Genomic DNA, 17175 nt, shown 5'->3' on the forward strand with positions numbered 1-17175 from the left:
TTCCCTCACAAAGTAGAACAAACAAACAGCATTTTGTATGTCTCCTTTACTACATCTATTCATCTCTAGCCTTGGAGCAGAGGGGGAGGAGAAAGGAGCTGCCAGCAGCCCATAGTGATTGATCTGTCACCTGTTTTTTTATGCTGCAATAGAACAACCTGTTTCGAAAATGACAATGACGAATCAAAGTTAATATTCGTTGATAGAAATTCAAACTCCCCCAATTGTTGGTGGGTATTTTGCTACTAAATGAGCTGCTTTATTCACAGCAGTTATTTAGAAGTATTTTTTTCTGCTTGAGCTTGCAGCCCTTAGGAGAAAAATTTATTTGCCCAAGCCATTTGCTTCAGTAATTGCCATGTGAATCTGTCATTGATTAGCTATCACCAGAAGATTGTTTGCGTATATACAGAGGTAAAAATGCTGCACTGCTCCACTTGCACCAAGAAGTTTTGAAAGTGTCCCTGGGAAGGGATCAGACACCTTGCCTGGACTTTTACCAGCGCTAAAGCAAAGGGTTGACTATGCCCAAGGCTGAGTGCTGTCCTGAACCTGAGCTGGTACCCAAACAGCAAAGTGTCAGGTGTTAGGCTAATGCTGGGATCTGAGAAGAGGGGTGATGAAGTGACAGAGCAGAGAGCAGAGACTGAGGACTGGGAGATGGGTGCTGCCCCGTCGCTGATGCCACTGCCCAGGGATGAGTGCAGGGAGGTGTTTGCCCTTTTCCCCTTTCACCAGATTGTCATTCCTCATCAAGGAAAATCCTGTGACTCTGAGGGTGCCTCAGTGAAGCCTTTTTAGCAGAGGGAGATTTCTCTCCCACTGTGCCAATCAAAGCAGCATCGCTCCTAATTGGGAGTACGGAGCTGAACTTTCCCAGCCCTGGGAGGGGCTGGCTCTGCTCTGACACGATTTCCAGCTCCGTGAGCACTGCTCCCGTGCCTGGGAGGCCAAGGTCTCCCCACTCCCATCCAAAATATGCAAAATAAAAACAGTTGCGGACAGTTCCTAACTTTCCCTTCCCTGCCGATGGAGCTGCAGCGGTGCAGGTGGTCTGTTACCTACCTACGGGAGGGAGGGAGGGAGGGAGGGAGGGAGGGAAGGATGGATGGATGGAGAGGGAAGGAGAGAGAGAGAGAGGGAGGGAGGAGGGAGAGAAGGAAGAGACAGGCAGGGAGCTCAGGTTACCGCTGCCGCATCGCTGCCTCCCCTCTCATCTCGCTCCGGAGACACAGACGATCGTGCACCGCCTCTCTCGGGATGGCGGGGAGATCGAGGGAGGCTTTACACACCGTAGCCGGCGCCTCCCGGTAGGCAGGGGCAGCCGCCCGCCCGCCCGCCCGCTGCAGCCCCCGCGCAACATGGCCAGAGCCGCCGGAGGATGCGCTGCCGGTGCCTGAGGTGAGGAGGTGCCCGGTCCTTCCCCCAAATCCGGCTGCAGGTATGGCCGTGGGGCAGAGGAGTCCGTTCTCCTATGGATGCACCCTTGGACCCGCAACGCCGACTTTGCGAAACTCGCCGACCGCCGCGAGTGTGTTAGGAGAATAAGGTAAGAGGGGGAGGCAGGTGTGACCCCGCTTCGAAGAGCAGGATCAAAGTCCAGATCTCCCTATCCAGGGAAGCCCCTCACCAGAGCCAGGGGTGTTCATCCCCATGGAGTGTGGGGTTCGACTGCAGGCTCCAGACCGCAGCGCACATCCTCTGGTACAACGGGCAGTGAGGAGCATGGTGCTGCTTGGCATGAGGGATAGACTGATTTGGTGCTAAGAAGGTGGTAATAAGAAACCTCGTTTGCCAGAGGATTTAGCATTTGTTTTAACATGGTGAAACATTTTGGCAGCCTGTGATCCTGTCCCCAGATAAAGACTAGGGTCAGTTAGGACAAACACAGGGCAATGTTTTTCTCGCTGTCCTGCGTGTTTGCTGAGCCCTTGGATAAAATGCTTAAAAAGAAGAAGATCCATGAGGTACAGGTAAGTAATCGAAAAAACAGCTGTTGGGTCTGATCCTGCAAACATTATTGTGTATAATCAGCACTTTTAAAGCCAAGTAGTTATTTACAAAAGATTTGCCAGCATGAGGGCCCCACGATGGGATTTCTGTTCCTCTGCTTTCTACCTTAGCCCTGCTAATCAAAAGAGGAGCTGGACACCATCCCTCCCAGTTAGCATTTGGCACAGGGTTGGGACGGTGAAGGGAGCCTGGGCTGTCTCTGCCTTGGATGGAAATTATATGCTGTCCAGGAACATTATCCTCCACAAGTACCAGATTGCTTCTTTAGTAAGCACATAAATGCAAAAACTTGATTCAACTGTTGTATTGCTAGGGTAGAGTAAAGCCCCAAACGCTAAAAAATTACTGCCAAGAGGCAGCATGAAACGAAAGGTCACAGAACGGCAAGAGCACCGGGCTTACCTACTCTGTGCACGTGCTGCTCCAGATTAAAATAGGGGTATGAAACACCTGAAAGGCAGAATTCTGACAAGTCCTCATCTCTATAGTGACTATTGGCAGAGTTGAGAAGCACTTTGTTTATGACAGATTTAAGAGTGATATTGGAATGGCTTTATTGGCAATTTTTCTTGTTTTGAACATTTTTTTGTCCATTCCACATACCTATTTCTTCTTTGTACTGCTCTTATACTTCTTATGTCATGTATCTTGATGTTGCTTCCGACAGAGAAGAGCAAGACCCTCATCCTGTCTGAAATACCATTTCCAGGTTAATTTTTCCTTTTCATTAGGTGAAAAATCCAGTATGCAGCACTACTTGTAAATGACGGTGCAATAAAGAGGGTGCAATTTTGGGCGACACAGACACATAGCTCAGAGAACCAGGTTTTTGAAATCCTAGCATTGATAGCAAGAGCTTGAATAATATTTTTTCTCACCACTTTATTTGTTTATGAAGAGGGTGTCTGTGAGTTGGATTTTGTTCCTCTTCAGCACAATAAACCACATGGCTTTATACTGGGTAAGGTTGCTCTGATTCATCCCATTGTGGACTATTGCTTATCTTTGGTGAGATCTGGAGTTTGGAATATAGCAAGTAATGTAGCAAATGTAGAGAAATTGCTGATTCATGAGGCAATTCTTTAAAAAGTTAAATACGCTCATTAGCATCAGTGATAAAAGGAAGATAGGGATATTGTAGGAATAGAAGGAGCAGTAGAAAAAGGGAGTTTATCAGCACTAAGTGGAACCCAGAAAGGGATGTTCAGCACATGGGGGTTGAAGAGAAGACAGAGACAAGAAGAGGAGACTTTTAGGCTGAGTGTTTGGAAAAAATAACTACAAAGACAAGAAAAGGTCCTTCTGGGATAACAAGGACAGAGTACCACAGAGGCACTGCTCTTTTCTCTGCCTGCAAGAGAAGACGCATCTTTGCTGGTTGCCTGTCAACTGTGTTTGTGTCACACATAGGAGTGGATTAAGTCAAAACTGTCCAAATATACACCTAAAAAGTACAAAAAGCACCTACACCAGGGACTGGACTGTATGGCTTTCCTGTACAGTTTCTCTGCATTGATAGTCTGAACTTTGCAACAGGGTGCCTACCTAACAGCCCATTTTCCAACCTCCACTGCAACATCTTTCTCCTTCCTGGAAAAAAGGATCTGATCTTCCCAAATATTGATGCTGACATTTTGGTGGGCTTTTTAGGGCCAGGATTCATCAAAAGAATTTTGCAGGCAGCTTGGAAAAGCAAAATAATATTTTTGAATAGAAACAAGCTTTCTTGAGTTGGCTAAAGTCCCTGGAACTACATTTCTTTTTGACTCTTCAGATGCAGCACTTCTTTCCTGTGACATTACGGGAGCAGCTCCACCTCCTGCCAAACTTTTGGCTGGTTTTGAGAGCAAAACTGCATTTTGGTGTGAGGATGCTGTGTGGCTTTTCCAAACAAATCTCATGAGCAAGTGGTCATGGTTGGTTGAATGAGATGAAGGTGCATCAAGAGCTAACGGCTCTTGATGATTTTTTAAATAAAGAGAAAGATGCAGCCTCTGATTTAGAAGATGCCTGTACCACAAATGCCTTCCCACTATGAGAATACGGTCACCATGATCTTTATTCTCCTTCAGGCGTCTGCCTCCCGGGTAGTTTCAGAGGGAGAACCCAGAGGCTGTGTGGACCTCTGGTCTGGGCCATTGCAACCATTTCGGTAATGGAACTTTCCACACCCGAGGTGACACTTCTCTACCTGAACTGGAAAGATGATGTTTTCAAGTGGATAAGACCTGTGAATATTTGTTCTTTTCCTTGTAATAAAAGAGAAGAACCTTTTTAGTGGGTGAATGCTGCATGCAAAGGTCCTGTTGTGCCTGTGTGCTGCCTTTGAGAGAGATGCCATGTTAAGGTATGTTTATATGCTTATGCTGGTGCTTTGGCTAACCGTCAGTAAATTACCCTTCGTAGTACAGAAAACATGATTTGCAGGAGGAAATGGTGGAAATTTTTCTTTGAAGAGAGAAAGTTGAGGAGTTACAGTGGGTCAGGAGGCTCTTCTGAAACTCTGTCATAGCATGATGGGAGGAGATCTGGGGCATGGGGGTGAAACTTTCAGGGACTTTTATTCAGTTACTGAATTTTAACCAATTTATGTTTTAAAGTATCTCTTCTTTGGTCATGTTTTTTGTTTGATTGCTAGAAAACAAGCTTCTTTACTTATTGTAACTATAGCAGTAGTTAGCCTGTATTGATCAGCACTGCTAAAAACAATACAGTTCTATGTGTATATCTGTATACATCTACATTGTATTATATGCCTGGCATTTCATTTGGTTTAATATTAATACAGAATTTAACCTATCACTCTAAAACTTTTTTTTTTTCTGCTAGAACTATTCAAAACTTGACTTTTCCTCCTCTTCATCTTTTTTTTTTTTTTTTTTTAACAATTTTTCTTTTCTTACTAAAATCTGGTATGGTAGAAAAACCCCAGCTCAACGTTCTACAAAGAAAATTCAATCTGCTGTTCAAGTTACAGGGTCAATCAGCTAAATGAGAATTGGTAGCATAATGACAGAGCATAAGCCAGGCAATGCTTTAGGATTTGCAAATCAGTAACAATAATGATCCTTTTCTATCTCTTACCTCATTGATTGCTTAGGGTTTGGAGATAGGGACTCCTGTCATGGGTCTGTGACCATGAGCAAAAGGCTCACCCACTCCCCAGCGTCATCTCCCCAGCTGTAAAACATTGTGGCCTTTCTGGAGAGCCTGAGGCTTATTTCAGGCATCAAAAGCACCCACCCCTCAGAGCTCCTCTCCCCATGCACACCCCATCATGGCAGACTGGGGGAGTGCTGAGGTGTTTGGGGAGCAGCTGGAAAAGCCAACCTGCCCCTCAACAGCAATGCAAAAAGAATGACAAAAGCCAACCAACCACAAATAAAACCAAAGAGACACAAAAGAAAAAAAAAAAAGAAAAAAAGAAATAAGGGAGGGTTCTTGGCTCCAGCTCTAGTGCCTAGCAACTCAGTGTTTAAGTGATGGAGGCTGGCACGTATGAAGCAGAAGAATAGTGTCTTGCTTTGACTCGCTGACAGGCTGACAAGGAGAGACAATGCTGACAGCAGAGGCTGGTGAGATGTAGCAGAGGGAAAAAGATTTTCTGTAGTTTGACAGTAAGGATGTCAGGAAAAGTGATTCCCTTGTCCTGTACCCTTTTCAGGCTTTCACCCTTCTTGCCTGCCAGTCTTGACATACGGTTTGGGCGAGGATATTGTTAATACATGTTACTGCAAAACCCTCACTCTGAAAAGTAGCATTTTGAAGCACCAGGAAGGAGACTTTTAGCCTCATCACCAGTTTGTGTGCAGTTCTTTAGGGTGGAAACAGCACCAGCAGCTTGAGAGGCTCCATGGGACACTGTCACTGGGCGCACGGGGCAGGAGGAGCCAGCCAGTGCTCCTGGGAGTCCAGGCAGGGTGGTCTGTCCCCATGTTCACTGTTTTGGTAGTCCTGCGTGGGACCTGAGCGGGCACTACTGCTCCTGACAAGATCTGGTAGGCACCAGGCATCGTCTTGCTCCAGGAGTGGGGGGACAGCCGAACGCTGCTGGGACAGAAGAACCTGGTCATCCCTCCCCAACTTCTGCGCTTGGGCTAAGGGGAAAACCTGGCTACCCCCCACCCCCTCCATCTCCCCCACTGCTGAACTCACTGTCTCACCAGAGATATCATTTTTTTGAGAGCTCCAAGGTGGCCCCTGCTCCTCTTCAATGCTTGCATTTAGGAAAAATAAATGTTTCATGCTGTACTTGACATTTTTTTATTATCTATGCGTGTTTAATCCCTCTTTGTGTCCTACTGAGCTTCTGAGAAAGCAATTTAGAGGCTCTATTCTGATGAAAATCAAAAGTTAGCAGGTATTATTAGTACTTATACCAGGGCACATGCTACTTTAGATTATCAGGAAAAGAAAATGGGAATATCTCTACCAGCTCTAAACATGTAGTATTTGAGGTCTTAACTCCTGTTTACACACTCAAATCACACTGCCGCTTCGGGGTCTGTCTTGTCCCATCTGCTGTTTACAAAGTTGGGACTCTTGCAGATGGTCAAAAGCACTTTGGTCGTTTGTGGATCAGGTCATTCCCTGACTGATATGTGCAACCTCAGTGCAAAACCAACACTGATGGTCCACTGAACTCTGTGGTATGACTGTAGCTTTGCCCCAGAAAAATTAAGAAAACTTTATTTCTTTAAACCGATATTTTGAATCAGTTTCTCAGGGGAACTCTAGACCTACTTACCTCTCCCTCCCTCGGGCCAGATTGCTTTTCCTGAACTATATGGCATATAGCCTTGATCTCTTGGTGCCGTTTAGATAATTACACTCATTAACAGACCTAAAGGAGGTGTCAGATTAATTTTGATGGAATAACTAGGCTCCATCATGAAGTTACCATGGCCCTGTTGCTGCACAACATGATGAGATAGCCAAGGGTCAGTAGTGTGAATAGAAAGACCACAGCGTCTGCCTGCTCACCATGGCAGAACCAGGACGATGTTCACGCCACTGATGGAAATAGGTACTTGCAAAGTGGAGAGCTGCAGTTTGACTGTTTTGGATCACAGACCTTGACTATCTTCTTGTTTTCTTCATGTTTTCATGTCAGGCACGTGTGGGAAGAGCACCAGGCTGCAGGCTCCCATAGCCCACGTCACTTGGGTCCCAGGTGTTCGTGCAAACTTTGTTTGGATCCGTGCAGAGCTGTGAAACACTGTACTGGTCAGTTTAAACAAACTGTTCTCTAGGACACGAAGCAGGTAATGTTTTGTCCATGCGCTACATAAATTAAATATTTTGCAGTTGGAACAATAGGAGATGGAAAAAGCTACGAGATCGTTACAAACTGCGATTTCTGACTCAGATCAGAGAGAAAATAAAGTATAACATCACATAATAGAATTTGCTATAAAACTGGAAAGATTTGTTTTGATGCAAAAATACTGGATGCTGTTCAAAATGACCCCTAGTAAAGAGATCCATTGCTACTAAGTCTCTGTTGCTTTCTGGATGACCTCCTGTAGACTTGTGCTTCCTTCATATTAACATGTCCAGGAGTATTCTGTGGAGATACATGCACATAGGCTGGAAAACTTGAATCACAGACTGTGTTGTCTGTCAGTCGTAGGTAAAGGAGGAAAAATATAGTGAGAGATAATCTAGAAACCACAGGCCTTGTCATGCCTAACCTGTGCTCATACCTCTGCTGTAGAGCAAGATACTTTAGGTTGGATGGTGATGGTTTTGCTAAATGCAGTCATAGCCATGTTGTCCTCTTGAAACGTAGCAGAAGCCACTGTTTTCCACACATTCTTCGTATATACTATATACTATCCTTTTTCCCTGAAAATAAGGCCTTTCCCAAAAATAAGCCCTAGCATGATTTTTCAGGATTTTTGGGGATGCTTGAAATATAAGTGCTACGCCAAAAATAAGCCCTAGTTACAGTTCACTAAAAACGTAATTTTAAATAGTGTCCAGGCAGCTATACATGTAGGCATCTTTTGGAGCAAAAATTAATACCGATGCTGTCTTATTTTCAGCAAAACACAGTATATACTATATAGTAGATATAATATATACACTATATACTATATGCCATTCTCCCAGGCAACGGGGAAGACAGAGCATTTGCTTCACCCAGGAAGCTAAACCTGCTGTTTGCAGGTGGGGTGAAGGATGGGACAGGTCCTCAGCATCCCAGGGGTAAGGAGCCAATATCAGGGTGATTTAATTTCCAGATATACCAACTAAAGTGGTCCAAGGAAGCGACCTGCCTGTGTTAATATAAATTGCTTTTTAACTTTCGAAGTTTTCCCTGTTCACTTGATAAGAAGAAGAAAATTTATGATTTTAAAAGAACAGATGGCCTCAGTGAGAGGAAACTGGTCTCTCTGTCACTCTTTCCCTTGGTGTTCTTTCAATAAATGCCAACCTTATAACGTATTGCCAAGTTTAGGTGCTTGGGACACCGAGGCTGTACCTGTGCAAATGCATCTTTCTCTGTTGCATCATGGGCTCCTACTGGCCTCAGAGGCATCTGGGACAGGTCTTCCCTTCTTGAGCTCCAAGGGGGAAAGTATGTTATCTGGTTGGATCCCTCCTATATGCAGCTGGGGATGTGGAGAGAGCTGACACACCGAGCTGGGAATGACCAAGGTGCTACTGGTGCAGTCTGGGTCCTCGTAAGCCCTCCTCACTAATCCCCTCTGCGAAAACCTCTGTGGGTAATTGCAAATGTTTCACTGGAGAAAAAAAGATCATGACTCCCACCAGTTCCAGATAAACCCAAATTTACTTTTGGTGATTAAACCAATGAAAAAAGCTGGTATTTTCCAGCTTTCACACAATCAGAACCAAATGAGACTTTGCTCTGGAAAGTATATGCTTCTTGTCAAAGCCACTGTCTACCCACTGGTGGTAGGCAGGGACCTGCTGGGATATGATACATGTATACACATGTGATTTGTGAAATTTAGAAGATACGTTTTACAATTTACATGAATTTATACATGTATGCATTGCCCCGGCATGTTTATATACCTGTATAATATATGCTTCTTCATACATGGACTGACAAAGAAAGGCAGTCTGGCTCTGGGTAGGCAGTATGGTAAATACATGCCAGAACATATGTTGAGAGGCTGCTTTCTCAGTCATTCGGAACAGGGACTTTATTTTATTTTATTTTATTTTATTTTATTTTATTTTATTTTATTTTATTTTATTTTATTTTATTTTATTTTATTTTATTTTATTTTAATTTTATTTTTAAGATATGTTACCAGTGATCAAACCCAGAAAAAAGAACTAAATATGGTCAAGTCACATTAGTTTGATTCTGTTGAAATCAGGTAAAAAGACTATGTTATGTTATGTTTTCTTGCTCTTGAGTATTTCTGAAAAGGTTTTAGTAGGTTTTAACAGAAAATTGCTCTCAATTACTTTGTTAGTTCAGTATTTGGAGGGCTTTTATTTGTGCATGTTCTGGAATTCCTGTGATAGAGAAATGTCAGACCCTTGTGACAGCCGACAACAGGAGCAAACCCCTTCCGCAGAGGTTGCCAAGCTTGGAACACCAGCTTTTCCTGAAAACGCTATTTTGGGGATATTCATGTGCTTCTTCCCAGGCCACTGAAGAACATGAAAACAGATGCAGAGTGGATTTTCATATGCTATTTTGTGTATGTGTGTGTGTACATATATATGTATGCATGTGTATATTCTCACACAATTTTACATCTGTATTTAATTAAAGCAAATTTTAAGTCAATCTCAAGGCTACTTGTGAGCTATACATACAGGAAAAAAAAACCAGATTTGAGGAATAACCTACTTAAAGATAAAGCAATTTAAATATGAACGCCAGAAGACGTGAACTTTTGAAGTATTTTCAAAATTCATTCGTGAATCATTGCAAAAATGCATGTGGGAGGAATTTCAGCAAACCAGGACTCCGGTTCTACTTGTTTCATGCTTTTGAGAATACCAACTGAAGTTAATGGGACTATTCTTACAGGTACGATGAGCTGGATTGGGTCCCAGAAACAACAGGCTAGACTTTAAAATGAACTTAAGCCTGCAACACAAAACCTTTCCATTGCTTGGAAGGGGGAATTTGAGAAAAAGGAAGGCACTAATGTGGCTTTGGGGAGCCCAGGCAGAACATTCCTCGTTGGAAGGCAGAGATTAAATTTCCATGAAATCTACAGCTCTGGGGATTGTAGACTTGTTCTGCTGCATTTTCAGGTGGGAAGCCAGGTCCAATTTTTCATTAAAAATGAGGCAAGTGGAAGGGAATGCCCTTCCCCCTGGTAAAAATTCCCCCATCCTAGTGCTCTAAAACAGTAGTTGGTGGGCCCATGGGTTAATGGAATGAGTAACTAAGTGAAGCATCGTACTCACCAGGTTAATTTATGGAGTCATGTAATTTTTTTTGGCATTGTGACCTTTTTGGGGTTTACTTTGGTAACTTTTCTCTCTCTCAAAATTTTTACTAGAGTTGTAACCAGATACACAGCACAGTAATCTGTTACAAGGATAAAAGATGAATATTGTTGTTATTGTTTGGATCTCTTTCACCTAGAAAGCAGAGAGGGGTATGGACAACCCCATTCTCACCTCAGCATGCCCTAGTGAGTCACCTGAACTCTGCAAAAGGTAAAGCGTCCAAATAATCTGACCCTCTATTGTTTTTTCCAAGCAGCTGACCCAAAGTCAAATATGTGACTCATGGCCCCTCCAGCAAAAAGATTGGGAGAATTTTCTGGGTCAGTGCCAGAGCCCCACAGGACACAAAGAAGATGAAGATGGGGAGAACCTGACTGGGTCTACCAGTTGGACAGAACTTAATGACTCTTGGACACAGGCACTTGTCAAACAAATGGAGAAACATGGTATTTAAAAAAAGAAACAAACCCTATTGCTATTCTCTCTCATATGCCACGGGCACATATCCGCTGCTTCTTTGCTCTCTTGCTTGTGAGAGCCCTGGTGGGTTTGTAACATGCTGAAAATGGGGAGGAGGTCAGAAGCATCGGCCAGGGTGACTGGGTATCGGTGGACCTGCTTGTGTTTGTTTCTGAAGATATGCTGGCTTGGACTGCAGATTCAAGTAAGCATGAGCATGAGTTTGATTGCCAGCAAAGCAACTTGTGGGAATGATAGCAAGAAAAATGTATGTGGGCAAGTGCCCTGAAATAGCTGGTTTTCAATTAGAGATGACCTGGCTTTAAATCCCTATGCAGGGAATTTGGAATACAGTACTGAAAGGCACTAGATTTTTTTTTTTTTTTAATGTACTTTTCCTTCTTGTTTCTTTCAGATGGATTTCAGAAAATCCAGACTGTTTGTTTGCCTTGTAGGGTTCAGCTGTGCTAGCTTCTGGGTCTTTTACAACTATTTGGCCGAATTCTGTGCATTCGGTGAAACTAGCCAAGGTTACCTATTCCCCATAGAGACGTTTAGAAGAATTGGAGGAAACTTCTCACAGCTCCCGGATATAGACTGCCATAAAAATCCGCCTTTCCTCGTCCTGCTTGTGGCCTCCTCATACCACCATGTCAATGCCAGGATGGTGATCCGGCAAACTTGGGGGAAGGAAAGAACAGTCGCCGGCAAGCGCCTGGTGACTTATTTCCTTCTGGGAAGCACTGTGAATCTCAGCCAGCAGGTTGACATTGCTGCTGAAAGCCAAAAGTACAAAGACATTATTCAAAAGAATTTTACAGACACGTATTACAATTTGACTTTGAAGACCATGATGGGAATGGAATGGATTCACAGATTTTGTTACCAGGCCACCTTTGTGATGAAAACAGACACGGATGTGTTTGTCAATGTTTTTTACCTCACTGAACTTCTTCTAAGGAAAAAGAGGGCCACTAGATTCTTCACAGGCTTTTTAAAACTGCATGAGTACCCCATACGGAGAAGAGGGAGTAAGTGGTTTGTGAGTAGAGAAGAGTATCCGGGAAAGACCTACCCGCCGTTTTGTTCTGGGACGGGCTACGTTTTATCCACTGATGTTGCTAGTCAGATCTATAATGTCTCAGAGAGTGTTTCGTTCATTAAACTAGAGGATGTATTCATAGGACTGTGCCTTGCCAAATTAAAAATTCATCTGGAGGAACTTCATTCAGAACAGACGTTTTTTCCAGAAAGGATTAAGTTCTCTGTTTCTCACTTTAAGAAAATCGTGATGTGCCATGGAGTAGAACCATCTGAGCAGCTGAGCTACTGGAATCACTTAGTGAGAGAAAATCACTGAGGAGTCCTCTAGCACCTTCCCTGCTCGAATATACAAATTGAAATGCTCCACATTTACAGGGCTGCTCATGACTCCAGCAAAACTCCTGGTTGACTCTAGACTCATCATGTTAAGGACATTTTTAATGCTTATTTTAATATCTTAATTTCTGTCCAAGAACATGCAAACCCCTTTCTCTCCCATTCACTCTCAGTTCTTTGCATCAAGTTACAAGTATTTTTTCTGAAAGATGCAGACCCACAAATCCGCACTCTCCATGGACTGGGTCTCCAAATCTTCCTGCTACAGGACTGGCAACATTTCTGCAGTGCCAAATTAAATGTCAAAGTATTTTTGTTCAGAGAAGAAAATTTGCACTTTCTTCTTGGTCTCCCTTGATAGATCACTACATTTGCATCCATTTGTGCAAACATTTAAGAAAAGGTGTCTGTAGCTGTCAGGACACTCCTCTCCTGGCGCAGGGAACTGCAGCCCTGCCAGCTCTGTGTGGGCAGAACAGCGTACTGGCACAGATCTCTCCTTTGGTCTACACATTTTTTTTTTTTCAGAAATGAAAGAATTTGCTCATGCAGTGCTCTTGGGACAACCTTAGGTACTGCAGATCACCTGGTGAATGTGTAAGGTTACTGCATCTATTTTCCTATACGTGCCTCCTCCTGAAAATGGTATGTAGTAGAACCAGATCCATGCTCAGTGGAGAGTGTCCTGGTCTTTCTATTAAAATAGACCCTGGAGACATCTTTTGCATTTGTGTCTCACTTTTGTTGCTTGAAAGCTACTGTAAATGGTTTGCCAAGGCTAAAATAGACTCATTTACAGTGAGCTAAACAGCACATCTGAGTTAGGTGATTTTCCTGATGAGGAACTGTGTGTAAGGCAAAGAAGATAGGAGGACTTTTCTCTTTCAAACAAGACCTGATGTGAAAATGTGCCCAAGTAATCATTCAGGCTGAGAGACTCATTTCTTGTTTCATTACCAAGAAGAGACCCATGAAATCACTAGGATGGTTTTCAGAGATAAGGAATTGAGTCTTTACAATAGATGCTGTGAAAAATACATTTGGGCTATGGGAATTTTATTTGCTTTTATGCACAGAAAAGATCAGTTTTACCAGAAAAAAAAAAAGTATTGAATGCCTATACTATGTATGAAATGTTTTTTTTTCAGAGACCAGTAACAGTGGTGCTGCTCCCTAGGGGCAGATGAGATGGGAGCCGAGTGGGTCTGGCAGACAGCAGGGCTCAGCCCCACACACCCACACAAGGGAGCAGGATAGACCCACAGATGGTGGCCCAGTCCAACCAAGAGTCCTGGTCCTGAGGAAGTATCATGGTGATGAGGTAGGTCTGAGGTTCAGCCAGCAGTGATCAGGCCCTGGTGATGACAGGTGGGGGTCAGGATCAGGCCCAGTGTGGGGAACCAGGGCCAAACACTACCCTAGGGTGGGGGGTGAGGACATACACTGAATGTGGTAAAAAACATGAAGGAAAGATATTTTATTACTTTGGGGTTATTTAATTTTATTGTTTATTTTCTTTTTACTGAATCCGTAGGACTGTCCAAGTGTCTCTTTTTACTTGCCTGTGTCTGAAGAGCAGGATAAATATCTTCAGCGGAAATACTGCCTCATCCTGAAAAATTTTCATTGACATTAATAACATATTATTTATTTCCTTCTGATATAAACTGAACTCATGTACTTATTTTTGACAACTTACTATGAAAGAAATAATGTATATTTTTTGGTAGAAGAATAATCTTCTTTATTTTAAGTTTCCCATTCAGGAAATAGCTGTGTAGATGGTGTTTGCAGGGATGTGTCTAGCCAGGTGGTTGGATGGGTGACCAAGGAGGTGTTCACCTTTCCCTAGTGTGTACCCTGTGCCAGAGGGTGGGCAGCTCAAGTCTGGGTTGGACAACATCTCCCTGCCTCCCATCCCAGCTTTGCAGGTGGATCTGCCCTTGAACTCGAAGTCCTGCTGTAGCACATCTGTTTTTGCTGCTGCCTTCAGTAGGTGTGATGGGTCAGATTGATAAAGCCTAGCAACATCATTTTGACCATTATTCTTTCCATGCAACCTGCAGAAATGTCTTTTTGTCATTCATTGCTATTGTACTCAAGATGCAAGTGGGCTATTGCTTTCATTTATGGAAAAATGTTGAGCAGAAAGGAATGCTTCCTAGCCTCTCCTAACTCCCTTTCTTTCTTGTGGATTAGAGGTTCTGTGACCTGGGACAGCACAGTGCAGCCTAATGTTTACCTGACTTCTTCTTGTACTCAGTGAAATAATCCTTCAGTCCCTCCTGGGTCTCACTTCCACCTCTGTGCCTGGTGCCACCTGTGTCCCAGCTGGCAGGACCAGTCCAACCATGTGGTCCCAGGGAACCTGTGTCTCAGTAGAACAGCTGTTCATTTACACATGGGTATGCTGACTTGTTCACCTCCACTAGGTGTTGAGATTCAAGAAGTATGGTGGCACCAGGCTCCTGGGATGGCGTGGCTGCTGGTCTTCTGTCAGGCTGACTTAGTGACCAAAGGGTAAAGTCTCCCAGTAGGAGACAGTACTTTGGGTTGCTTCCCTGAATGATGGCTACTTGTGAGTGGCATTAAAATATGTCTTACCTGAGCAGTTAGTGGTTTTGTATCATTATAAAAACATTACCCTTGAGGGCCAGGTCCTGCTAGACTTCTTGGCTGTGGCTTTTATTTTAGTTCAGGAGTCTTCCTAATTATCTGAATACAGCTACTATCTGGGCAGGTAGTGCTATTCTCTCTTAATCATATTTGCAGATGCTACCGCTATATTTTTGGGACAGAATCCATAGCTACCATGCCATTAGGAAAAAGGTCCTCAGGTATGTTTTAAGAAACCATCCCATTCTGGATACTGTTTCCAGGGAGTCTATTTGTAATTTCAAGTGACTTCTGCAAGATGCTGGTCTCTTTATTCCTTCATTCAAAATACTTTGTCCCCCCTGAATACATGTTCTTAAGCAACTAATAGCCTGCTTATCTGAAGCATTTGTCTTATCGCTGCTAAATCTCTGATGAGGAACAAATGAGTACAGGTTGAAATGTTATGGGTTTGGATAGCCTGTTCCTCTCCTTTTTGCAAATCAGCTTCCCAAGTGAGCACTTATGTTGCTGCAGATTAGTTTCCTCAACATACGACTTTCTTTGTACTCACATAAATTAGAAATTGATTTCATAATTCTCTCCATTCAGTAGGATGCTTTGAATAATTAATTATTTAAATTATAAGGTCATCCTGCTGGAAAAGGTGATTGAAGAGTAGTAGATGACTGCATGTAAGGCAAATTCATTTATTTAAATAAAACCACTATGCTAGTCAGTTTATATGTATCAGCTAAATTAAATTAGCTTTTGCATTTTAGGCCTCAGATCATGGAGTTTAACTCAATCAAAGAGTCTTAGGGGCCTTTTGCAAATTTATGTGCATTTTCCTATGAAAGACCAGAAATATAACTGTAAACACAATACTGCAGTGTATATATACTTATTTTTAAATTTTATATAGGCTGATAAAATAATTTAGGCAATTTTGGGGCAGTTTATCTGTAGAAATACTGCACTATCCTAACATTTTTAGACTTTCTGAGTCAGATGATCACTAAATCAGTTTTTTATGAATAGCTTTGAAATGTTACTCTGAAAAGTTATTTCATTGCTTCTTGTTTAGTAGAAAGGGATGTAAAAAATCAGCAGAGCTGATAGTGTCTCAGAGTTGGTTAAATATATGCATTCTCTGTTTCTTCCAACACTAGATCAGTTTTTGAATACAGGAAAATGAATGCATTTTTCACAACTCTAACTCATCAACTAACATATTCTTAGTTTAGATTTTAAAAAATATCCTTGAAGCATTGAATCACACATCTTATCTGATTCAGTATTATTGAGCATATATAACCCTTCCAGGCACTTTCGAGAATACGGAGTAGATTTTTGTAATGAAACATTTGCCTTACATAAAAGCCTAACGGAACACAAGGGCTAACTGTCTGTAATGAATCTGACAGCAATGCTGCTCTTCTTGGATTTGTGCGGGTTACTATATAATGTTAATATAAAATGTGTGACAATGTTTGCATTATTTGCATAGAACATGAGAATGAGAATGTTGAGCTAACTATTCAATGTATGATATTTTAGTAAAGTCTTTTGTTATCACAGTTTTGTGTGTTGTCCTGTCCTGGTTTTGTTAAAAAACAAGTTTCTCTTTTAGTGAATTTTGCCTGTCAGCTAAAGCCTTCATATTAGCTGCATTTTCCTGGAGAACCAGACACATGTTTTGGTAAACCTAGCAATGGAATGCAAACTTATTGATAAGCACGGATGGACATCTCGTGAGAGGGGCAACGAGAAACTGGTGACCAAGAGACTGACCAACTGTGTATAACATTCCATTCACGTGAATACTTCATATAAAAGTGCGAGATCATGAGGATCTCGTCCCTTTTGCCCTTTTCCTTCCCTTTTTCCTCATGGCTGACATTAGGAGAGGACCTTGCTGGTCGTCCCTGCGAACTGAGGCCTAGTGAGAGACTGAATCCAGCTCTGGTTGGCTACAGAGTCTACTCCAGGACTTCAGGTGCCAGCTCTGCAGTTGCTGAGACTTTCAAGATTGGTTTTGTATGTTTTGTATTATTTTCTCTATTCTTATTAGTAGCATTAGTAAAACATCTTTAATTTTTCCAACTCTCTTCTCTCTGTCCTTCTTTCCCTCCCGATCGCCTGTCCTGAGTGGGAAGGGGAGAGAGGGAGGGGCAAAAGGGGGAAGTGGAGGGGAGAGGAGGTTAACAATACATCTGCCAGGGTTTGATTGTCATCTCGCAATCTTAACCCTCGACAGTGTTCACTTATCTT

General features: G+C 42.7%; 1 protein-coding gene across 3 annotated transcripts in view; it reads left to right on the forward strand.

Annotated features, from left to right (window-relative positions):
- The window catches only part of B3GALT5 (beta-1,3-galactosyltransferase 5), a 35447-nt gene extending 18476 nt beyond the window's left edge, over positions 1-16971 (forward strand). Inside the window, exons 2-4 of one of the 3 annotated variants that reach the window (XM_071811215.1) lie at positions 7127-10616; positions 10724-10913; positions 11342-16971. In XM_071811215.1, the coding sequence (XP_071667316.1) occupies positions 10869-10913; positions 11342-12286 (990 nt within the window). In that variant the 5' untranslated portion in view covers positions 7127-10616; positions 10724-10868 and the 3' untranslated portion in view covers positions 12287-16971. Of the gene's footprint in view, positions 1-7126; positions 10678-10723; positions 10914-11341 lie in introns of all 3 variants that reach the window. The other 2 variants (XM_065861768.2, XM_071811229.1) reach the window with 2 other exon arrangements.
- Positions 16972-17175: the final 204 nt, after the last annotated feature.

This window comes from Patagioenas fasciata, chromosome 1 (assembly GCF_037038585.1).
Source record: "Patagioenas fasciata isolate bPatFas1 chromosome 1, bPatFas1.hap1, whole genome shotgun sequence".
NCBI lineage: Eukaryota > Metazoa > Chordata > Aves > Columbiformes > Columbidae > Patagioenas > Patagioenas fasciata.